Source organism: Stegostoma tigrinum, chromosome 38, assembly GCF_030684315.1.
Source record: "Stegostoma tigrinum isolate sSteTig4 chromosome 38, sSteTig4.hap1, whole genome shotgun sequence".
NCBI lineage: Eukaryota > Metazoa > Chordata > Chondrichthyes > Orectolobiformes > Stegostomatidae > Stegostoma > Stegostoma tigrinum.
In genome coordinates, this window is record NC_081391.1 from 6508370 (window position 1) to 6533123 (window position 24754).

Sequence of the window (24754 nt, forward strand, 5' to 3'; positions counted from 1 at the left end):
GTTGTATGTGGCGCAGGCCTGGCCTATTCCCTGGACCTGCGCCGCTGCGGTCACCCGGGCCATCTTCCACTTCATTTGGGGGTCGAGGATGGACCGGATCCACAGGGACACCATGTACAAAGACTTGGAAAATGGGGAAAAGGGCGTACCGAACGCCACCCTCGCCCTGACGGCTACCTTTGTGTGTGGCTGCATCAAGCTGTGCGTAGACCCTCAGTATGCAAACACCAAGTGTCACTACTTACTGAGGTTCTACCTGTCCCCGGTGTTGTGAAGGATGGGCCTGGCCTCGTTGCCGCGGAACGCTCCGAGTAGTTGGACCGTCCCTTACCACCTGTCCTTCGTGGAGAAATTTTTGAAAGGAAACACCTTTGACCACAAGGCCATCAGGCAGTGGTCAGCACATAGTATCCTCAAGACCCTTCGGGAAAGGGAGGGGGTGGATCCCGTCATGTGGCTCCCCATGCAGACTGCCAAAGTCGTTTGACAGAATGCATCGCCAGAACTTTCAAACAAGCACAAGGACATTGTTTGGCTGCCGGTGAGAGGGGCTCTGCCAGTGAGATCATTTATGCATGCCCAGAATCTCTGCGCCACCGCACGCTGCCCTCGAGGCGGCTGCGGGGGGGACGAGACTGTCTATCCCCTCCTTCTGGAGTGTGCCTATGCGCAGGAGGTCTGGAGGGGGATGCAGTGGTATTTGTCGAGGTTCGCCCCGAGCAGCTCTGTTACACGGGTCTCCCACTCTACGGGCTGTTTCCCGGGACGCACACCGAGACCAACATCAACTGCGCCTGGAGGACCATCAATGCAGTGAAAGACGCTCTTTGGTCTGCCCGCAACTTGCTGGTCTGCCAGCTGAAAGAACTGACCCTGACTGAGTGTTGCAGACTGGCGCACTCCAAGGTCCAGGACTACGTGCTGAGGGACGCGCTAAAGCTTGGGGCAGCCGCCGCCAAGGCGTGGTGTGGAAAGACCACCGTATGGAGCCCCTCGTCCAGAATGGAAAAAAGGGCCCTATCTGGTAACTGGGCCCAGTTGGCGCCTTCCCCAACTGGTCAGGGGGCCAACGGGGAGTGTGCGGGGTGACGACTGCAGGGGTGTTTTCTTTGCTTTGTTTTTTTTCTTTGTTTTGTTTTTTCCTTTAGTTGGTGTACGTACCCCCTGGGTAACCTGGAGCGGCTTGCATGACTGGGTAGGTGAATAAATGTTTTATTTTTTGTACATCTTATGAATAAAGTATATATTTTTTTCAAATAAAAAAAGCGACGAAACATCTGAAAACTAACCTTCCGGCTCAGCAAGCAAACTCACATCCAGAACCTCAACCTAAGCTACAAATCTTCTCAAAACTCGCTATTAACTCCCTCCACTTCGCTCTCTCTCCACAGATGCTGTCAACTCTCCAGGCTGCGGTCTATAGCGCTTATAAATTAACAGTAGTCAGTCATTGTCAACTTTAGGAAGTTCTTGAACTGCCAATCAAGAGGAATCCTACTGCATTGACAGATTTCATTTGGTTAGCACTGCCGCCTCAGTGTTAGGGACCTAGGCTCGATTCCACCCTCAGGTGACCGTCAGTGTGGAGTTTGCACATTCTCCCTCTGTACGTGTGGGTTTCCTCACACAGTCCAAAGATGTGTAGGTAAGGGTGGATTGGCCACACGAAATGTCCAGTGTCCAGGGGAAATGCAGGGTTACAGGAATGGGGTGGATCTGAGAGGGGTGTTCTTTGGAGGGCAGGTGTGGACTCGATGGCCTGGTCTCACACTGTAAGGTTTCTGCGATTCATAAACTAAACTAGGATGGAAAATGCAACTGTTTATCTGTTGCTGAAATGTTTATCTGTTGCTGCTAAGGGGAAGAATTTTTGCAATTTTATTTGCAATGCATTTTCCGATGCAGCGCTATGGCTTTGTAAAGAACTTTGACCCGTTAGATTAAGAGTCATCAGCAGTTTCTTAAGAAAGCAGTTTCAATTGATATTGGTTTAATTGTACTAACAGGAAGAATGTGCGGGGTTACAGGGGGAACGTAAGTGAAATGTTCATTCACAAAGCTGGTGTAGACATGATGGGACAAATGGCCTCATTTAGTGCTGTAACAATTCTATGTAATAGCGATACATGATTTTTATCTTAAATCTTTCAACTCCAAGTTTTAAGGGGCAGTGGTGTTGGCATGGCTTCAATCATAGATTCATCCTTCCTGTAGCTTCAGGCTCTGGTCAATGGCTAGCACTAGAACGTTGAGGGTTCAAGTGTCACTCCAGGAACTTGAGCATATAATCCTGGCTGACGCTGCAGGATAGTTTGATGAAGTCTTCACTGTTGATAGTGTGTTAATTCAAAGCCCTGTCTGCTCGCAGAGATGGCCTTAAAAATTCCATGGCCCCATGTAAAGAGAGACCAATGAATTCTCTGCAGCATCCTGACCAACGTTTTATCCCTCAACCAAGATCTGCATACTTTTTAATCAACATGCCAGAGATAGACTCAAGCAAGACCTAAACAACAGAAGTCGTTCAGTGGTTAGCGCTGCTGCCTCAGCGTACCAGGGACCTGGGTTCGATTCCATCCTCGCGTGACCGTGTGTGGAGATTGCACATTCTCCCCGTCCGTGTCTGTGCGGGTTGGTGGATTGACCATGGAGAATTGCCCCTAGTGTTCAGGGATTTTGTAGATGAGGCGGGTTATAGGGTCTGGGTATGATACTCTTGAGGGTTGGTGTGGACTTGTTGAGCCGAAGTGCCTGTCCCCACACTGTAGGGATTCTATGATCCAAGATCTGGGCTTTTTGGTGACTCGAGTGCAAATTGGTTGAATAACAATAGTGACCACTCTTTAAAAGTACTTCACTACCTGTAAGACACTTACAGATGTTCTACGATCAATGCAGATGCTGCAAAAATGCAAGTTTGGGCAGGTGTGGTGGTAGTGTCCTTACCTTTTGGTCTAGGAGAGCCAGACTTAAGTCCCACCTGCTCCAGATGTGTATAGTAACATTTACAGGTTGTTTAAAACACCTGCACAAACAAGCTGAGATAACAAGGTGAGGAGCTGGATGAACACAGCAGGCCAAGCAGCAGCAGAGGAGCAGGAAAGCTGATGTTTCTGGCCTAGACTCTCTGAAGAAGTGGACCAGATGGGCTTTTACAAAAATTCACAATTTCTCTTTAATTCCAGATTTTTATTGATTACAAATTTCACCAGTTGCCATGATTGGATTCAAACCCATGTCCCCAGAACATGAATCTGGGGGCTCTGGATTTGAGCTCAGTGTCATTACCACAACACTATCACCTCTCCACAGGACAGAGCCCCCCCTCTCTTGCCAGGAATCTCCACTTTGTTTACTGGTTGTCTGTTCCACATGGAGGCAGCATCACCGGCACCCACCTTCCCCCAAACACACACTGAGCTGGGATCATACACACAGTAGTGGAATGAGCCTTGGTCATTAGTTTCCATTCAAGGGCCTCAGTTTGCATTTGCGCTGGAAGGCCATCCACAGGTTTGCCTGGCCCACCCACTCACAATCTAAAGAGGGAAGTTTCCCCATCTATCACCCTCCCACCCATAAATTCCAAACGTTTCCAGAGAGGGCAGAAGATTCTGAACCCTACCCCAAACCACTATACACACACCTCTCCCAAACCAGTCTTAGTTATCAAGATATCTTGTGCATGGATATACCTCACACACATTGTCTGAGTGAGCATCAGCACTAGTTAGGCTAGTGGATGGAAGAGCAGAGAACACCCATTCTGTCCAATTCTCACTTTGATCAGCTCTTGCGATGTACTGGTTGTGTCCTTACCCTTGGAATAGGAGGCCTGGGTTCAAGTTGCACAGACTCCAGAGGGGTGTTGTGCCATGGTTGAACAGTCGGATTAAAAAATACCTCCAGTTCACTTGGACAGCTGTCAAGAGTATGTGGCTTCCAGAATAATGCTGTCCTGCCTTAACGTGAATAGCCCTCTGATTACGGACCAAGGTTGGAGCCTTCTTTAAGCTCAGTGTAGTTCCTGTATTATAGTAAACAGTGTCAACACCTACTGAACACCTCGGGCAGCGACAGCTGCCTGACAGGGACTACTCGAGGCCAATCCCATCACTGATAAACAGGAAACAGTGACCCAACCAAACACAGGAGGCAGCGGCAGTCTCACTGGGTGGGAAAGGAATTCAGTGTTAACCCAGGGGTGATCGAGCTCGCGGGATTCACAACAGGAAATGAGAGCAGGAACTTTAATGGCCTACGGGTAGATAGCAATGGGAAAAGTGTTAAATGGAAGAATTCTATCAGCCTCCTAACTGACCCTCTGAGAGCAGCAGCCAGGGGAATGGAATACAAAAGGGTGTCAGAATTCTCTCTAAGTGTATGGATCATTAGTGAGGCCGCATTTGGAGTACTGAGAGAGATTCCGGTCTCCTGACCTGAAGGAGCTTACTGTATTCAAAGTAGTTCAGAGAAGGATCACTGAACCAATTCCGAGGATAAGCAGGCCATCTTATGAGGAAATGTTGGGCGATTTTGACGATTAGAGTTTAGAAAAATAAACGAACAATCTAAACAAAACATACAAGATTGTAAGGGGGAGGAGAGGGGGAGAAGGAAGAACTGAAACCACTTAAAACTTTTTGAAATGCTGATGCATTTGGAGTGTTAAAGACTTGCATTTAGCTCACCTAAAGCATTTCATAGCAACTGGCAGTATAGGAAACTGTGGCTGCCATTTTGTACACAGCAATATCCCACAATATGTCCAAGAGGCGAATGTCCATGTGTTTTTGATGCCACAGTTTGAGGCTTAATCAGAAAGTGCCTCATGATCTTTAACAGACAGATTGTCAGTTTAACACAAAATCCCTCGCTGATCCTGGACAAATGTTTTGAAGGCTAGAAGCTGGGTTTGAACTTCAGATTCATAGACAATGTTCTCTTAGCTGAGCCAGGCTGGCTTTGGAACACTGTGGGCTTTTCTCAATTCCTCAGCAGCAACGGGCACACTGCTTAAAAACAACAATACAATCCATTGCACAAACATCTTTACTTATGAAGCCACACATCGCTCAATATGGCCTCTACCAACCAAATCTTTACTTCTTTACTGGAAGCCTTTCCAATAATGTTCCCACTTGTGCACGTTTATTTATTAGTCAGGAAAACATTCCCAGTTGTTGCCGGATCTTGCTCGCTTCCTGCTCTGGTTAAACATCCAGCATCTGTCCTGGTCTCGGGAGATTGGATCCTTTAGGAACCACCGAGCTAAGCAAGGCCAGAGTCTGGGCAGCTCCAACCAGGCCCCACCATCTTGCAACTGCATCCCAATTGAGTGCTTCCAGTCCTGCTCATTAACCATTCGTCCACCAGGACAGCAGCCCTAGTCCTGGCTCACTGATGGAACCCTGCGATGAATTTGAAACCATAATTAGATAGAGGCCAAGTGTAAAAAAGAGGGATGGAGACAATGATTCCCCATTTCTCACACTCACACACACACTTGCGTATTATAATGGGGTGGTGAGCAGGGAGGTGCAGAGGGAGATGAACAAAGCAAGAGGCACGCACAGGCGCACAGGAAGAGGGATGGAACACCAAGAGAGGGAGAAAGTAAGAAACACAAGCTGACAGTGAATGATGTGACACTGCCTTTAATTGCTGTCACTACAGAATTCAGGACAATACATGGATTTTAGTTTTGCGTTTTTTTTGTACTGTCCATTTTATGCCCACCAGCAGGGCAGCACGGTGACTCAGTGGTCAGCACTAATGTCTCACAGCACCAGGGACCCGAGTTCGATTCCACCCTTGGGTAACTGTCTGTGTGGAGTTTGCATCTTCTCCTTTGTCTGGGCTGTAGAGGAAACCCACACAAAGATGTACAGGTTAGTTGGATTGGCCATGTTAAATTGGCCATTGTGTCTACGATGTGCAGACCTAGGTAGTTTAGCAATGGGAGGGATAGGGTATGGGGCGGGATGCACTTCAGAGGGTCAGTGTGGACTTGATGGGCCAAATGGCCTACTTCTGCACTTTGGAGATTCAGAAGGAAAACTGCAGCGTGTGGTTCTCTCTCTGCAGCAGCTACTGCCTTTCTCACACCATAACCAACAAACAAGAGGCTCCGGACAATAGACAATTCTCAGTCCCTCCAAATCACAACGAGCTGGCTAAAGTCATTCACAGCCAACACTCTCCTTTCCATCTAACACTCACTCAAGGGCCTTGGTTCTCCTCATTTCTCTCAGATCCAGCTAACCAGACCCATTAAACTTTACACTTCTCCCTTGTTGGGGCCGCCCTGTATTCATTTCCTTATATACTCTCAAAGGGGATTATGGACTTCACCTGGCAAGGAAAGCATCTGCTGCTCAATTCCTACCTGCTGCTGGAACTGCGTGAGCAGCACAGACAAGTGAAGAGAAACCCATGCTGCTGTCAACCAGACTGGGTAAGTATGACCAATTTCCTTCCCTAATGGGGATTTGCAAACCGGATGGGACCTTACAACGATCGCTGATACTGTAGTTTCACAGTCACCACTGCTGAGCTTTTCTTGCAGAGTTAGGAACTGAATTTACATTCCATCAGCTGCCATGGTGAGTTCTGAATCTGCTTCCCATGAGGATTACCAATGACACCACCACCACGTCATGTTCTCCCCTCAGAACTACAGCATTATACAACACAAGAGGTGCTGTCTTTCAGATGCAATGTCTGCTTTCTCAGCCAGAAGTGGAAGATCCTATAGGACTAGTTCGAAGACAACCTCCCCAGTTTTTTAGCCCATATTTATCCCTCAACAAAAAAATCACTAACAACAGATGATCTAGACATTATTATACTGTGGGAGTTTGCTTTGTGTCATCTGGTCAATGCAGTGCCCACGTTATAACACTGAATGTAAAAATAAGACTTAATTCACTGCTCCTGTTACACTGCCTAACTATACAGCAGCTGGTTGGTACTGTACCACACTGCACAGGGTTTGTTACATTATAAATACCATGAGTGTATGGCAGTGCCAAAAACAGTGAAACAACAACACTCCAGGAAAACTACGCAATCAACAGCAACATTTCACAGCGGGTTCTGAGGAAGGGAAACACTTAGCTCTGAGATAACACAATGTGGAGTTGGAGTGGAGCTGGATGAACACAACAGGCCAGGCAGCATCAGAGGAGCAGGAAAGCTGACATTTCGGGTCGGGACCCTTCTTCAGAAAGTGTCTGTTATCTCAGACTCCAGCATCAGCAGCTGCTACTATCTCCAAATGTTGAACTCTGATTTCTCTCCACAGATGCTGCCAGATCTGCCGAGCATTTCCCGCAACTTCTGTTTCTGATTTCCATCATCCACAGTTCTATCTTTTTATTTTAAAGGGAATATTGGCTGCAAGGATGTTCTGGAGTTGAGGGAGACACTAGGCAAATCCTGAGGCCATTCTGACTTGCCCTCCCCGCAGTAATCCATAGTAGTCTTACCGTCAGCGTGTAGGGAGATTCCTTCCTCAGTGTCTCCTCTGCAGTGGAGCTTTCCGTGGAGCTGGGCCCTGTGGGGGAGGTGTCCACAAAGGTTTCGTCCACCACCCGCAGTCTGACCTCCTCACCAACGTCCATGTAAAGGTCATGTGTGCCCTCGTCCGTCTCGTACTCCCACACCCACACCTGCTCCGTCTCATCACTGCCAGCCCAGTCAAGGAAACCCTGCGGTGTTTCACTGGCTAGAAGGCACCCTCTAGAATCGCGAGGCATTTCACAGCAGAGAAACAAAACATTCCACCCTTGTGATCTGTGCCAAGTCCTCTCCTACCCCATTAACACATCCTCCTATTCCTTTCCCTCTTTTGCTTGTCTAACTTCCTTTCAAACAGAGTCAGAGTTCTTATAGCACCCTTTGACCAACCACATCCAGGCTGGTCATCAAGCATTCCCCGGTGTTATCAAACTTTTTGAATGGACCTCTCAAATGTCAATTCTGATCTCTCTCTCTGCACTTTCTCTGTGGCTGTAAACACTTTATTCTGTCCTGCTACCCTGATGCACTTTGTATGGTGCAATTTGCCTGTATAACACGTAAAACAACACTTTTCACTGTATCTTGGCCCATGTGACGACAATAAATCAATCAATCAATCTATCTATTCTAGTCCCATTTCCCAGCGCTTGGCCTGTAGCCTTGCATGCTACAGCATATCAAATGCTCACCTAAATAGTTCTTCAAAGTGTGGAGAGTTCCTGCCTCTACCATCACTTTTTTGCAGCAAGTCGCAGATACCTATGACTCCCTGGGTGTGTTTTATTTTCTCAGATCACCTCTAAACCTTCTGCTCCTGACCTGAAATCTCTGCACCCTGGTTACAACAGACAACAGGTGCTGGAGTAGGCCATTCGGCCCTTCAAGCCAGCACCACCATTCATTATGATCATGTTTGCTCGTAAAGGGAAAATTTCTCCTCTCTACAGTCCTCAAAGTTTTATACAAAAGGGCTCTCAGCCTTCTGTACTCTGGAGAAAAACAATTCCAATCTATCTAGTTTATAAATATAATTATGAATAATAATGGAAATATGAATGTATTCACCTCAAATGCTTCTAGGAACGTTTTAACACTCTGTAGATAAAGAAATTTCTTTTCAATTACCTGTAGTCATTAGCAACTATCTTATATGTATGGCGCATAGTTTTGGATTTCCTGATAAGTGGAATGCTCTTAAACCAAAGTCACTCGAGATTCTAGTGAGAATAGTAGTTCAAAAAAGCTTTGGACATTAGGAATGTAGGAGCAGGCCTGAAAATACCGAGAACACCATGTGGTTTGATTTCACACCAGATCAGGTGATGATGCCATGCCACCATACCCCCATCCCCCCCCCCCCCCCCAAAAAAGGGGAGGATCTGTCTCCCAGTCACTGAAGGATACAACTTGGCAGGTTGCTGCAGGGATTCTGGAGGGATGAGGATGTCATCAAAATATCCCAAGGTCACTGCGAGGGAGAGAGAAGAAACAGCCGTGTAAGTTAAGGGATGTCGATAGCAGGTTAGACATCAACATTGTACTGGGGGAGGGGGGCAGATTTGAGAACCAGACCCCTCCCCAAACCCTGGTTGAAAATATCTTGAGGCAGTAGTCTCCATGGGTGTGTGTCAATAGTGCACTGTAGATATACTTCAACACCAGAGGGATGGGCACAACAAACCTGGAGTTCTGTGCACCCTTACAGAATCCCTACAGGGTGGAAGCAGGCCATTCAGCCTGACCCTCTGATGAGCATCCCACCCGGACATATCTCTTACTCTAACTTGTAACCCTGCATTTCCCCTGGCTAATCCATCTAACCTACACATCCCTGAACACTACGGGCAATTTAACATGCCCAATTCACCTAGCCTGCACATCTTTAGATTGTGGGAGGAAACAGAGCACCTGGAGGAAACCCACACAAACACAGGGAGAATGTGCAAGCTCCACAGAGAGGGTGGAATTGAACCTGGGTCCCTGGCACTGTGAGGCAGCAGTGCTAACCACTGAGCTGCTGGTGAGTTGAGGTCTCCTTTACCTACAGAAGGATACACTCGCATTTGATGCAGCTGAGAGAAGGCTCACAAGGGTGAAGGAGTTGTCTTGTGTGCCAAGGCTGGGCCCAAGCCCAGTGGTAGGTGATCTAGAGCTATGGATAGTGATGGTAGAGGCTCCAATTCATCATGTAGCTGACCAGCCAGCTCTCTCACTCTTACCACCTGCAAATGGAAGAAGATGCAGATTTATAATCAATATTATAAGGGCACCTTCAATAAGGCATCTTGGGGCAGGAACTGAACCCTGAATCTCAGGTTAAGAGGCAGGGGTGATACCCCCTGCACCATGAGATGACCAACAGCTGACCCTGAAACATTCAGTAGTGACACGGAGATAAGAATGAAACAACACTTCATTCCCAAATGCAAACAACCCTCAATGAATCAGGCACAGGATTCTACCGACGAAGCTAATATGGCAGAAATTTGCCCGATGGGATCTTGGACGAGGCTCCTCCAATGGATCATGTCCCAGCAACCCAAACTGGAGCAGATACAGCACTGACAGATGTCCACACTGTAGGGTCTTCACAAATTCCTCTGCTGCCAACTCTTTGGGAAGTGATAGGTCCCTAAGGCCTTTGAGTAAGTAAGTGGTGTAAGGAGCTGAAGGAACAGGAGGCTACTCTCCATCCAGCTGGATGCCCATGCAATCTTTCTTTATAGAACTCCGTACAAAACTCTAGCTTAATCAGTCTGTTATACTGCTTCAATATTATGTTCCTCCTTTTTGTAAGCAATACCTTGCCCAATGAAGAAAAGCCTTCCCTCCCACCTGGTCTACCTGTCCAGGCACCTTCAGGGACCTCCCTGGTCCCTGAAGTCATAAACTTAATCTACTTGCCTAACAAAAAAAAACTATTGATATTATTAATTAGGGCAGCACGGTGGCTCAGTGGTTAGCACTGCTACCTCACAGTGCCAGGGACCATCCTTGAGCGACTGTGTGTGGAGTTTGCACATTCTGCCCGTGTCTGCATGGGTTTCCTCCAGGTACTCCGGTTTCCTCCCACAGTCCAAAGATGTGCAGGTTAGGTGGATTGGCTAAGGTAAATTGCCTGTCGTGTTCAGGGGTCTTTAGATTAAGTGGGTTATAGAGGGATGGGTCTGGGTGGGATGCTCTGAGGGTCGGTGTAGACTTGTTGGGCCGAAGGGTCTGTTTCCACACTGGAGGGATTCTATGATACACCAGTTTTGCAATTTTCAGCTGGCCTTTGGTCTCGACAGCTTCCTGGGGAGAGTTCCAGATTTCCACTGCCCTTAGTATGAAAAACTACTTCCTGGCATCACTCTTAAATAGCCTGTCTGCCTGCCTCGTTGTTCCAGACATCGCCCAGCACATTCACCAGGTCAAATCCTGTAATTATCTTAAAACACTTCAACACAATCATGACTTAATCTTCCATATCTGAGGAAGTACAATCCCACTCAATGCAGATGCAGTCCGAAGATTACAGGATGTGTGATGAACTAGCTGGCTACAACCAGCATGTCAGAGAATGCACTGAACTCAATGTACAGGAAGGGAGACTGATTGATCAGCTAGGATTTCTGCCCCTCATCGCTATCCAGCTCCCTACTGGTGGCAATGTGTTCAATGTGTAAATGAAACAAGCCTGGTTATGACAGTTCTCAAAGAGAACTCCAGCACCATTCAGGACCTACAGAAGTGGATGGGGAGAGGGCTGCTAAGTGCAGCGAGGCAAACACATCTACTTTGCAACAAAAACAGAAATTGCTGGAAAAGCTCAGCAGGTCTGGCAGCATCCATAGAGAGAAATCAGAGGAAGTTCTGAGGAAGGGTCGCTCGACCTGAAACGCTAACTCTGATTTCTTTCCATAGATGCTGCCAGATCTGCTGAGCTTTTCCAGCAACTTCTGTTTCGGTTCCTGATTGACAGCATGCGCGGCTATTTCAGTTTACATCTACTTTACAAATGTTCCTGGCAAATTCTCGAAGCGAGAATCCCTCCCCACTGCAGGATTCTGGAATCCTGAAGCACGAACAAATCCATATTCATTGATGACCTTGACACAGAGACACCACCACCATGCCCCCCCCCCCCCAAAAAAAAAATCTTGGCTTTCAATTCAAACATCAAGGGCAAATCAAACATCTCTGCCTTCCTGGGGTGGAGGCAAATTCCAACCATCTCCAAGGTCATTAGCTGTGAAAAGAACATTATACTTTTCACACGGCCAGACTGTTAACACTGCACAATTATGAAGGGCAAGCTTATCTCTCAGACATGTACATTTGACAAGCTGCTCATTACATTTAGGCTGCAGAACAATGGATAGCCACAGGCCCACATAACTACTGGCAATTGTCATAAAAGCTTATATGACATGTTGACTAATGTCCTTTAGGAATGCCCTCTGAGCAGTAAATGGGCAAAAACCCTCAGCCTGCGAAACTGATTAAAAAAAATTCCAAGTATCTCATGTTCAAATGCAATTGGGGATTACTATGAAAGGAATATTTACAAAGGATGGCCAAGGTATGATGTGGACTTGGAGAATGGTGTAGAGGATGAGGGAACTCAGCTGTGTAGAGATGAGAGAAGTTGAGACTGTTCTCCTTTAAGCAACAAAGATAAAGAGGAGATTTAAAGGACTGTTCAGAGTGACATGGTGTTTAATACTGAGTAACTGTCTTTACTGACAAGAAAGTCTATAACCAGAAGGAACACATTTAAGATAATTGTTAAAAAAAAATTGGGGGCTCGGGATAGGAGTGAGCTGGTATGAACTGCTTTCTAGAGTGAGCTGTGATGATTTGCAACGTATGATTCTGAACTCACCTTGGTCAAAGAGCCCATTGCTGCACCTAGACTTGATAAACCCAGGCAGACAACTAGACACGAGGGGGGCAGGGGGGATTGGAAACCTCAGAAGATCAGTCACTCACCGTGAACACCATCCTGGCTGCAGCCTTTAATTTTGCCGGTAATAATCTCATCCAGAAAAGGCCGAAAGACCACGTAACGGAAATGTACTGAATGGGAAAACAGAGAAGAGGAAACATCACACTTAAAGCAAGAAGCTGCATTTATACAGCACCCTCCGAAGCTTCAGGTCATATCCAATTCATGCAACCAATGAATCATTACTGCAGCACGTCATCGTCAAACAGACAAACACGGCCATTAAACTGTACATTAGAAAGATGTCAGCTATTCTGTTTTCAGTGTGGTTTAAACAAGGAGGGCTGGCAGGGATACTGGAAGAATTCCTTCATTTTAGTGAACATACTACAGGATCTTTTACATCCACGTGAACAAACAGAGTGGATCCCAAAAGAAGTGACCATTAACCAAGAGTGAGTCATGATCCACAATCCTTTGAGTCAGATAGGGGTCTCCTACAAACTAAGTGAAGCAGACATGTGGATCTGGACAGGTGAGGCAATGAGGAAAGGCACTCCATGATCTCATTTCCACCAACATGGAATCTGCAGCTGATTAATGGAAGGGAGGAAAGCAGCAGGTTTAGGTACTCAGCACTGCAGCTCTCCCTGAATGACCACTAGCAAAAGTCAGTGGCTGAGGCTTGGCACTGGAGCTTCCAGTGAATCTTTTTAGGAAAAGAAGTGGAGAGGCAGAGAGATAAAGAGAACGAGGTAGACATGTACGTACACCACAAGCAGAGAGACAGAGATATACACACAGACACGGAGAGGGACATAAATGTGCATGCACGTAAGCTGAGTCAGATGCACACAGACAAATTACAAGAAGATGTTAATAAACTCAAAGAATCGGCCTACGAATGGCAAATCAATTACAATTTAGCTGAACAGGAGATATTACATTTAGTATTGAAGCAGGTCATATACTACTGGAAAATAAAACAAAATCTATGTGATATGAAGGCAAAGGGCATCTAAAAACACATATAAAGCATGAGAAGTAACAGTGAAGGTTAGCAATGCTATAAAAAGGCTAATCTACAGCAACAGTCTGTTTTTAAGCAGGACAAAATTGAAAAGTAGGGAAGTTACGCTCTACTTGAATGAGACTTTACTTAGACCATAACTGTAGTGCTGTACACAGATCTGATCGTCATATAACAAGGATATCAGTGCATGACAAAGATTTACAAGGACGATACCAGAACTGCAAGGTTGTATCAGGAATTGATGGATAGACAGGGGGTCTCACAGCACAACTGGAGTGGTGACCTAATGGGGGTCTATAAAAATTATGATAAGATTTTGACTGACAAGAGAGAGAGAATTTCCATTTGAGGAAAGAGCAGAAGTACAGATCGATACAAGGTGGGCAGCTGGAAATCCTGCAGAGAATTCAAGCGAAACTTCTTGTGAAGTTTGAACAGATTTATCCACACAGTGCAGTCAAGGTGAACACCATCGGTGCATTTAAAACAGACCTCACCAGGCTGAAAGAAATTGATGAGGAAGGATGAGTCAAGGCTCCAGTGGAATCTAAATGTTGACAGACTGTTGTACCCTGTACCCTGTGACATTGTGCACCCGGTCTCTAGTCCGGATTCAGGATTTGCAGTGACAAGAGGGAAGTGGACACTGCTTTACTGTGAGTCATTAAATAGAAACATGATTCCCTATTTTCAGATGTATAACCTTTGGTGTGAGATGCTCCATCCCCTGGGAAAATGTAGGAATCTTCCAGCTTGGTAATGTCATACAGGCAAATGCAGAGGCCGACATTATATACTACCTGTAGAGAAGAAACGCAACAAGCTCAATCAGCAGTAAAACACAATTAAGAGAGATTCTCAACTGATCCTGCAAATGACTGATAACCCAAATGTCTGCAGCTCCATGACACATCTAGAAGTTTAATCCAATCATTTTCCAACCTTACTTTTGACCTGCTGGTTGAATATTCCCACCAATTTCTATGCATTTTCTCTCCTCTGCTGGTCAGACCTTCATACTGAACTAATCAAAACTACATCACTGTCAATAACTACTCCCAGCTGACTGACGTCGCTTCTTCACAGTGAACTAGCCTCTGACCTTCCAGCAAGGTAAAGATCAGGATGTTTCTCCTCACTCCTTGCTCTGCGATGAACCTTTCAACAGACAGGGAGGAGAAACCAGCTTGAGAACAATATTGGGGAATGTCAACAGGCCTATTTTAATGGTATCGCAGTGCAGTTTCATTGAGAATGAACAGCATCGAGGTGACCATTGGCCCTATCATACCAGTGCTAGCTCTCTCAAAGAGCTGTTCTTAGTCACATACTCCTGTTCCTTCTCCCCCATAATCAATCAATTCTTCATTCTGTACCTGGCCAGCTTCCCTTTCAAAAATGTTTACAGGACCAGCCTTATAGATGCGGCTACAACAGCAAGTCACAGGCTGGAAATCCTGTAAGTAACTCACTTCTTGACTCCCCAGAGCCTGTCCACCGTCTACAAGGCAAAAGTCAGGGGTGTGATGGAATACTTGTCTGGATGGATCCAGCTCCAACAACACTCCAGAGGCTAAACAGGGTCCAGGATAATGCAGTCCATTTGAATGCTCTCCCCATTCCCCTCCTACACTGCAGTACGTACCAAATACAAGATGCACAGGGGCAACTTGCCAAGCCGCCTTCGCTAATATCCTTCTAAACTAGTGACCTCTACCACTTATAAGGACAAGAGTAGTAGATACATGCGAACAGCATTCGCCTGCAGTTTCTCCTCTCAGACACACAACACCCTGGTTGGGCACATCAACATTCCTGAGTTAAGATCCAAGAATGCCCTACTGAGCACTGTAGGTGTATTGATACCATATAGACTCCAGCAATTCAATAAGGCAACGCCCCTCCCACTTCTCATGACAATTAACGTTGGATAACTGAAGATGGTGAAGCTAGAAACGCCTGCATCCCTTGACAGCTTAAACCAAAACAAAAACCTCTTCAGACAGCACTCCATATCCTAACAGTACCAAGAGGAAACAATTCTCATTACCCCTATAGGTGTCCAGTCAATCATTTGGACTTGTCAGTTGTTAAGCTACTTGCCAGACAACAGTTGGGGCAAAAAAAAGTTTCCTATTACAACCTCTCTCATCTTGAAGCCACTATCAGGTGACCTGCTAAGTTTCTGTTCCCAGGAGAATGTCCTAACTTTCCAAATTTTTCTCAGGACAGGAGCCCCTCACTCCAGGAGCATCCTGGTAACTCTCCTCATGCCCTTTCCAAGGCCTTTACACGATGCGCAGTAACCACTCAATGTTCTGAGGCCTAACCAGTGATTTATCAAACTGCAGCAGCACAAAACCACTGCTTTTATGTTCTCTTTCTACAAACCTGGATAACCTACCAGTTATAATCACCTTATCAATGGCACATCATCTTTAAGGAAAAGGGGAAAGAATTGCAGGTGCTGGAAATAAAATGAGAAATTGCTGGAAAATCTCAGCAGGTCTGGCTGCATCTGAGGACAGAAGTCGGAGTTAACGTATCAAGTTCAACAACTTTGGGCCTTGAGGTACCTCTACTCATGCCCTTACTGCAAACCCAAGACACTAAGTCTTATTATCACATGGTCTGCTATTACACACCATCCATTGTTAGTCACTAGTAGTCCCCACTGGTAGCCATTCATTCTCCCAGGCTGACTGTTATCCACTCCTTTGTCTATCCAACTGTTCTTCACTCTCCTTGAGCTCTATCTCCATCTGATATTTACTCCTTCTCACCTCCTCTTATGCCATCTTCTGCACAAAAACCAGCTTTTTCTGCGATACCATGAGTTCTGAGCAAGGGTCACTGGACCTGAAACGTTAACTCCGATCTCTCTCCACAGATGCTGTCAGATCTGCCGAGATTTTCAGCAAATTTCTGTTTTTGTTTCATCTTTAAGGATGTGTATATGGACAGGATGAAATTCAAAATAAAACTGTAAAAGAACTGTAGATACTGGAACCCTGAAACAAATAAAAACAGCAAACTGCTGGAGAAGCCTGAAGGGTTCTGGACTTAGAATGTTAACTCTGCTCTCTCTTCACAGATGCCGAGTTTCTTCACCAATTTCTGTTTTATTATAAATTTCTTGCTTTACTAATTTTTGCTGTTATTGTATTGCTTCTTTCCATATTAATCCTCCCAAAGGGCATCATGTCACACTTACTTGCACTGGACGTCATGCTCCAAAACCTGATCATTATCATCTGAAGCTCAGACCTATCTTACATTCAGATCATCTGTAAACTTCATAATGCCACTTTCTGCACAAGAGCATAGGTCATCAATAACAACTTCAGGGTACAGGACCCAAAGGTCACCATGAGAGACACTGTTACAAGCTACCTCCCAATCTAAGAAGCATCCATCTCTTTGTAATGAGTAACTGCTTCCCATCACTGTGATAATTTTCTATCTACTTTGATGAGCCTAACATTTACTTCTGTGCTGCCATAAATTGAACGCTCCACTGCTACTTCTCCCGAATTCAAGGGGCTTTCATATTTTTGATAAATCTCCTACATGGCACTCAGGCAAATGCCTCCCAACAGTCTGTATGTACAATCATCACACTAAATGAATCAACCTTCTCTGCTACCTCATCAAAATCATTTTTCTAAGTCCCACATGAAACCAGGGGCTCACCCAGGTTCCTTTGACAGCACCTTCCGAACCCACGACCACTTCCATCTAGAAGGACAAGGGCAGCAGATACACGGGAACACCACGCCCTGCAAGTTCCCCTCCAAGCCACTCGCCATCCTGACCTGGAAATCTGTCACTGTTCCTTCAGTGGGTCAAAACCCTGGAATTCACTCCCTAACAGCAAACACCCCGCACCAAAAGGACAGCAGCAGTTCAAGAAAGCCGCTCTTTTCCAGGGCAGCTAGGGATGGTAATGCCCAGCAACATCCACATCCCATGAAAAATGAAAAGAACTGACAGGAAACAAATCAGCCTGGTCGCAGCTTTAACAAGAGGTTCTCCACCTTATTTGCTAGTTTTTTGTTCAGCTCTTCAGCAATGGCATCATTCAGCCTCCTTTCGAAAAGCCAGGGTGGGATCCGCACAGTATCCACCATCTCCACAAGGACGAACATGCTGCGAGTAGATAGGATCAACACACTGAGAAGGAAGGAGAAGAAATGACTTAAACACTGTTCACCATAATTGGGAAAAGTGAGGACACTCATGAAGTTAGTTCCTATAATAAAAAGGACTGCTTTTTATTTGAATTGACAAAAAGTCTTATTGATAATACAGCATTAAGTCACAGTGCGATTAACCAACAGTCTATTTAAGTCATGTCATGCTGTACATCTATCTGCACCACTGGCAAATGCAAAGGAGGGTGCTGAACTATGCAAAGGACCTGCATTTTTGTAGCACTTTTATTATGGCAAAAATCCCAAGGCACTTCTCAGGAGCAGTTGCCAAACAAAATTTGATAGTAAGCCACATGGGGAGATAGTAGAGCAAATGACCAAGATCTTTCAGGAGTGTCTTAAAGGAATAGAGAGAGGCAGAAGAGTTTTGGGCAGGAATTATAGAGTTTGAGGCCCAGTCTCCTGAAGACTCAGCCATCAACAGTGAAGTGATTAAAATCAGGAATGCTCAAGGGATCAGAATTGGAGAAGCACAAGTATCTCATGTGTTTGTAGGGCTAGAGTAGAGAGGATTACCTAGATATAGAGAGCACGGCAAAGCCACAAAGGGATTTAATATCTTAAAAATCTCACCCTAATTTATGTCATTCCTTTGCCTAGGAGTCATCTGAATGTCAGCAAGCACCAGAGTGACAGGGGCACAGGACTAGGTGCAAAAAAAGAAACTGCTGTAAAAGCTCAGCAGGTCCAGCAGCTTCTGTGAAGAGAAATCAGAGTTAATGTTTCTGGTCATGTGACCCTTCCTCACAACACTTGACCTGAAACGTTAACTCTGATTTCCCTCTTCAGATATTGCCAGACGTGCTGAGCTTTTACAGCAATTTCTGTTTTCGTATGTAGTCCTGCACCCCTATCACTCTAGTGCTTGCTGACATTCAGGTGACTCCCAGGCTCACCACTATTCCAGAGCACTCCCAGTCGGTCACCCACATTCTACCCTCAGTTTGTCAGAGTTCATCCAGAACGGCTGTTCACGTCAATGTGCACTGAGTCCCAAAAGAACTGTAGATGCTGTAAATCAGAAACAAAAACAGAAATTGTTGGAAAAAGCTCAGCAGGTCTGGCAGCTTCTGTGGAGAGAAATCAGAGTTAACTTTTCAGGTTGAGTGACCCTTCCTCACAGTTCTCGACCCGAAACGTTAACTCTGACTTCTCTCCACAGAAGGTGCCAGACCTGCTGAGCTTTTTTCCAACAATTTCTGATTTACAGCATCTACAGTTCCTTTGGGACTCAGTGCAAGTTGAGATAAACAGCGATTCTGGACGAACTCAAGCAAGCCGAGGGTACAGGGCGGGTGACAGTCAGGGACTCTCTGGAATAGTGGAGTACAGGTAGGAATGAGGGTTTCTGCCGCAAATGAACTGAAGCTGAGACGTAATGGGGGAGGAAGAGGAGAAGGAAAGCATCTTATTGTATGTGAAGCATTTTGGTACGTCCTGAGGTCTTGAAGGGCGCTACAGAAATGCAGCTTTTACGGAGTGTGAGATCTATTGATTAAAATGCGGGGGGTCTGGGGAGGTGGGCGGTTTGGGCAATGCGCTGGCAGTCAGCTCCAAACTTACTGACTACTTTGAGAAACCTCCCCCAAAGAACTGACTGAGGTTCCCGAAAGTTACGGTCAGCCAAAGCCGCGGGGGGCGGGGGTAAGGCTCAGGGCCTCAATATTGGCAGCTTTGAGCCGGAGGGAGCGACTGCAGTCACGGGCCCCAGGCCTCGGAGCCAGGCGCCAGGCCCTAGGCCCCAGACTCCGGTCGCGTTCGCAGCAGCAACAGCCTCAACCATCCAGGTTCGGGGCCGAGCCTCTACCCATTTTCTATCCATGTCCCGCCGCCGCCATCGGACCTTCGCACGTTCCCATTCCGCGGCTTCCACTCGTTCAAATTCACTTTACGGCAGACGGTCGGGGGGGGGGAGGCGCGCGCGTTCTTTTTTACGGCAGGAGGTCACGCCATTAGCTTTTGCCGTTGAATTTTACGGCAGTTTGCGACGGCCCTGCCCCGGACACCCTTCAAGATGTTTGGACACCTGAGAAGGAGGGAGCTCAGCATTTGTCGAGTGAACAGGAGCGCACAGGTTTTACAACAAAGAACTTGAAGCGAATGCAACTGTATCGGAAACCAGTCATTTTTTTTCTCAAAGTGATGTTTTACTTTGGGTTGAACATCCAAAATCCAAAGTGATTGAGCTGCGTGATCCCACAGCCAACAGATCAGATCTGAGATACCAAGGTGTAGAGCTGGATGAACACAGCAGGCCAAGCAGCATCAGAGGAGCAGGAAAGCTGATGTTTTGAGCCTAGACGCTCCTCCTGTTCATCCAGATCTACACCTTGTTATCGCAGATTCCCCAGCATCTGCAGTTCCTACTAGATCAGATCTAACTCTGCAGTCCTGCTACATCCAGTGTGAATGGTGGTGGACAATTAAACAACTCACTGGAGGAGGAGGTTCCACAAATATCCCCATCCTCAATGATGGAAGGACCCAGTACATCAGTGCAAAAATAAGGCTGAAGCATTCGCAGCAATCTTCAGCCAGAAGTCCCAAGTGGATGATCCATCTCGGCCTCCTCCAGTGGTTGCCAGCATCACAGATAGCAGTCTTCAGCCAATTTGATTCACCCCCACGTGATATGAAGGAATGCTTGGAGGCACAGGATACATCATTCCACCTATAGTACTGAAGACTTGTGCTCCAGAACTTGCCACTCCCCTAGCCAAGCTGTTCCAGTACAGTTACAATACTGGTATCTACCCAGCAATGTGGAAAATTGCCCCCAAGTATGTCCCGTACACAAAAAAGCAGGAAAAAATCCAACCCGGCCAATTACAGCCCCATCAGTCTCCTCTCGATCATCAGTAAAGTGATGGAAGGTGTTATCAACAGTACTATCAAGCAGCACCTGCTCAGCAATTACCTGCTCAGTGACGCCCAGTTTGGGTTCTGCTGGGGCCACTCAGCTCCTGACCTCATCACAGCCTTGGTTCAAACATGGGCAAAAGAGCTGAAATGCGGAGGTGAGGTGAGAGTGACAGCCCTTGACAACAAGACCACATTCGACCAAGTGTGACACTAAGGGGCCCTTGCAGAACTGGAATCAGTGGATAGCGGCATGCAATCCCTCTGCTGGTTGGAGTCACACCTGACACATAGAAATATGGTTGTGGTTGTTGGAGGTCACTCATCTCAGCTCCAGGACATTTCTACAGGAGTTCTTCAGGGTAGTGTGCTAGGCCCAACCATCTTCGGCTGCTTCATCAATGACCTTCCCTCCATCATTAGGTCAGAAGTGGGGATGTTCGCCGATGATTGCACAATATTCAACACCATTCATGACTCCTCAGATACTGAAGCAGCCCATGTTTACATGCAATGAGATCTGGACAATATGCAGGGTTGAACTCACAAATGACAACAATATTTGTGCCACACATATGCCAGGCAATGACCATCTCTAATAAGATGCAATCTAACCACCACCCCTTGACATTCATTGGTGTTACCAGTGACTAAAAAAACTGAACTGTATTTACCCTGTAAATACAGTAGCTACTAGAGCAAGTCAGAAGCTAGGAACCCTGCAGCAAGTAACTCATCTCCTGACTCCCCAAAGCCTGTCCACCACCTACAAGGCACAAGTCAAGAGTGTGATGGAATACTCCCCACTTGCCTGGATGAGTGCAGCCCCAACAACACTCAAGAAGCTTGATACCATCCAGGACAAAGCCAGCTGCTTGGATCCACAAGAATCCATTCACTCCTCCACCAACGCTTAGTAGCAGCAGTGAGTACTATCTACAAATACATGTCAGAAATTCACCAAAGATCCTCAGACAGCACCTTCCAAACCCACAACCACTTCCATCTAGAAGGACAAGTGCAGCAGATACATGGGAACACCACCTTCAAGCTCCCTTCCCACCAGCATCCGGTCTCCCAGTGTCGATGTCCACTATCTTCGTTTAGTCAAAGGGAAGTTATATTTGACCAATCTATTAGAGTTCTTTGAGGAGGTGATACATGCAGTGGATAAAAGGTGGATATACTGCACTTAGATTTCCAGAAAACATTCAATAAGGTGTCACGTGAAAAATCATTGCGCATAAAAAAGCTCATGATGTAGTTGGTTACATGGATGAAAGACTGAGTTTCGAGAAAGGGTCACCGGACCTGAAACGTTAACTCTGATTTCTGTCCACAGATGCTGCCAGACCTGCTGAGCTTTTCCAGCAACTTCTGTTTTTGAAATCATAGATTCCTTATGGTGTGGAAGCAGACCATTCAGCTCAACGAATCGAAACTGACCCTCCAAAAAGCATCCCGCTCTATCTCTATAATCCTTCATTTCCCATGGCTAACCCACCTAACCTGTTCTCATATATTTCTCATGTACACCATCTCCAGTTCTTTCAGTTTTTATTTGGATAGAAGGCTGGCTGGCTGGTAGAAAACAGAGAGTGGGTACAAATGGGACTTTTATCAGTTGGACAAGATGTAACAAGCATTGTGTCGAAGAGATTGGTGCTGATACCTCAACCGTTTACAAATTTGGGTGAAGGGACAGATGGTGTGTTTGCCAATTTGCTGATGATATAAAGATAGGTGGGAAAGTATGTTGTGAAGAGAACATGAGTAACATGGGTGGCACGGGGCTCAGTGGTTAGCACTGCAGCCTCACAGCACCAGGGACCTGGGTTTGATTCCAGCCTCGGGCGACTGTCTGTGTGGAGTTTGCACTTTCTTCCCGTGCCTGCGTGGGTTTCCTTCGGGTGCTCCAGTTTCCTCCCACAGTCCAAAGATGTGCAGGTTAGCGTGGATTGACCGAACTAAATGCAGGGATAGGATGGGTGGGGGAATGGGATGCTTTTTAGAGGGTCAGTGATGACTCAATGGCTGAATGGCGTCTTTGTGCACTGTAGGGATTCCATGAGGATGCTGTGGATAGTTATAGATAGGTTCAGCAAGTGGGCAAAGATCGGGTAAATGTAATAAAATGTGAAATTGTCCATTTTGGCAAGAGGTCTTAAACAGAAGCATTATTATCTAAATGCTGAGAGATTGTAGAGCTTGGAGGTACAGAACAGATCTGGGTACCCCCATACCTGAATCGCAGAAGGTTAGTATGCAGGTGCAGCATGTAATTAGGAAAGCCAATAGAATGGGGGGAACTGAATACAAATGTAGGATGATTGTGGCTGAGTTATATAGGGCACAGTTGAGACCATATCCCGAGTACGGGGTACAGTACTATTCTCTGTATTTACGGAATAATGTAAAAGCATTGCAAGCAGTTCATAAAAGGCTTTACTGGGCTAATAATTGGGAAGGGAAAGGTTGTTTCTTGAGGGAAGGTTGGATGAGCTTTCTGCTGCAGAAGGATAAGAAGTGACTTCATTGACAGATATAAAAATCCTGAGGTGGGGGTGTGCTTGACCAGGCAGAGGTGGTGAGGATGTTTCCCTTTAGGAGAGAAACTGGAAAGACAGTGATTGTTTAAAAAAAAATTTAAAACAGAGATATGGACATTTCCTGTCTGTTTTCGAGAGCAATGAGGTTTTGGAAAGCTCTTCCTGAAAAGTTGCTGGAAGCAGAGTCTGTGAATCTTTTTAAAGCAGAAGTGGATAGCGGTGAAAGGTTATCAGAAGCGGATGTGGATTTGGAGTTAGATACGGATCAGCCACAATCTTATTGAATGGCAGAGCAGGCTCAAGGGGCTGAATGGCCTATTCTGCACTCAGTTTTACGTTGATTTGTTTTTGCTTCCACAGAAGCTCAGGATGCTGCGACGCCTCAGCCAGACCGAATACTTTTGGGTATAGAGCTGTCATCCATTTGATGAGAGTAGCCGACTCAACACAGATATCATTCACTTAGAGTCGAGTGTGTTGCTGACAGAACGAGCGTACACCAGGACTGTACTGTTTGGCTAAGTTAGTCTGATCACAGATCCTTGTGCAGTGCTTGATTGCTTCATCCTGTGAGTGATTCAAGTGATGGACACCGGACTTTCAGAGAAAATTCTAGACAGAGAGAGAGAGACAAGATCACAGAATTGTTACAATGCGGGAGAGCGTTCAGTCCATTGTTGCTTTTCAAATGTGCATTATAGTCTAGTGCTAATCTTCTACCTTGTCCCATCTCCCTGCACACCATCTCGATCCAAATAATCATCCACTGCTCCTCTTGAATACCTCAATTGAACCTGCCTCCACCACGTTTAGTGTACATAATTAATCAGTTAAAACCTTCTAACTGATTAAAGATTTAATCTGAGGTCTGTTTCATACAGAAAAACCAAAAGAACTGCAGATGCTGTAAGTCAGGAACAAAAACAGAAGGAAGGGTCTGTGGAAGGGTCACCAGACACAAAACATTAACTCTGACTTTTTCTTCACAGATGCTGCCAGACCAGCTGAGCTTTTCCAGCAACTGCTGAGACAAAAAGGTGCGGAACTGGACGAACACAGCAGGCCAAGCAACATCAGAGGACCAGGAAAGCTGACATTTTTCTGAAGAAGGGTCTAGACCCAAAACGTCAGCCTTCCTGCTCCTCTGAATCTGCTTGGCCTGCTGTGTTCATCCAGCTCTACACCTTGTTATCTCAGATTCTCCAGCATCAGCAGTTCCTACTATCTCCAGCAAATTCTGTTTTTGTTCTTTGTTTAATACAATCTCGTCAGTTGAGTGATCGTTTGATCTTTTACTTACACATTATATGTTCTGTGTGCTTCTTTCTTGCTTCACCTAACGAAGGGGCTACACTCAGAAAGTTTGTGTTTTCAAATAAATTGCCCGTAGTGTTCAGGGATGTGCAGATTAGTGGGTTTTGGGGTATGGGTCCGAGTGGGATGCTGTGAGGGTCAGAGTGGACTTGTTGGGCTGAAGGGTCTGTTTCCACACTGCAGGGATTTTACGATCAATAAAACCTGGTGTTGTATGATTTCTAACCTTGTCCACCCCAGTTCAACACCGGCACCTCCACACCGCGACCACATTTCCAGGCAATGCATTCCAGACCCCAGCTATCAGCTGTGTGAAAACAGGTTTTTCAACCTT

General features: G+C 46.1%; 2 protein-coding genes across 5 annotated transcripts in view; one reads left to right on the forward strand and one right to left on the reverse strand.

Moving 5' to 3' along the window:
* Positions 1-3186: 3186 nt before the first annotated feature.
* polr3h (polymerase (RNA) III (DNA directed) polypeptide H) lies at positions 3187-19608 on the reverse strand. 4 transcript variants are annotated; one of them, XM_059640841.1, is made up of 7 exons: positions 19262-19474; positions 17522-17657; positions 14188-14284; positions 12496-12582; positions 8929-8992; positions 7491-7689; positions 3187-5411 (listed from the first exon to the last, which is right to left on the reverse strand). In XM_059640841.1, exons 2-7 carry the CDS (start codon positions 17630-17632, stop codon positions 5358-5360), a joined length of 612 nt encoding a protein of 203 aa, XP_059496824.1. In that variant the 5' UTR covers positions 17633-17657; positions 19262-19474; the 3' UTR covers positions 3187-5357. The 4 variants fall into 4 exon arrangements, with proteins under 4 accessions (XP_059496824.1, XP_048377413.1, XP_048377412.1 ...); XM_048521456.1 differs by lacking the exons at positions 3187-5411; positions 19262-19474 and adding exons at positions 5642-5860; positions 19542-19608; XM_048521455.1 differs by lacking the exons at positions 3187-5411; positions 19262-19474 and adding exons at positions 5642-5860; positions 19506-19598.
* A 70-nt stretch (positions 19609-19678) lies between these two features.
* LOC125447316 (cold shock domain-containing protein C2-like) overlaps positions 19679-24754 on the forward strand; it is a 64786-nt gene continuing 59710 nt past the window's right edge. Inside the window, exon 1 of the mRNA XM_048521641.2 lies at positions 19679-21482. The gene's annotated coding sequence lies outside the window, so the exon portion shown is untranslated. The remainder of the gene's footprint in view (positions 21483-24754) is intronic.

What these genes read in the sequence shown, in the direction of transcription:
- polr3h (XM_048521456.1), bottom strand. Translation starts at nt 17,632, where the DNA reads ATGTTCGTCCTTGTGGAGATGGTGGATACTGTGCGGATCCCACCCTGG. An exon ending in ACAAAAAACTAGCAAATAAG is followed by an intron (nt 14,285 to 17,521) that starts GTGGAGAACCTC and finishes TCTTCTCTACAG; the next exon opens with GTAGTATATAATGTCGGCCT. An exon ending in CTGCAGCAACCTGCCAAGTT is followed by an intron (nt 7,690 to 8,928) that starts GTATCCTTCAGT and finishes CTGGGCTGGCAG; the next exon opens with TGATGAGACGGAGCAGGTGT.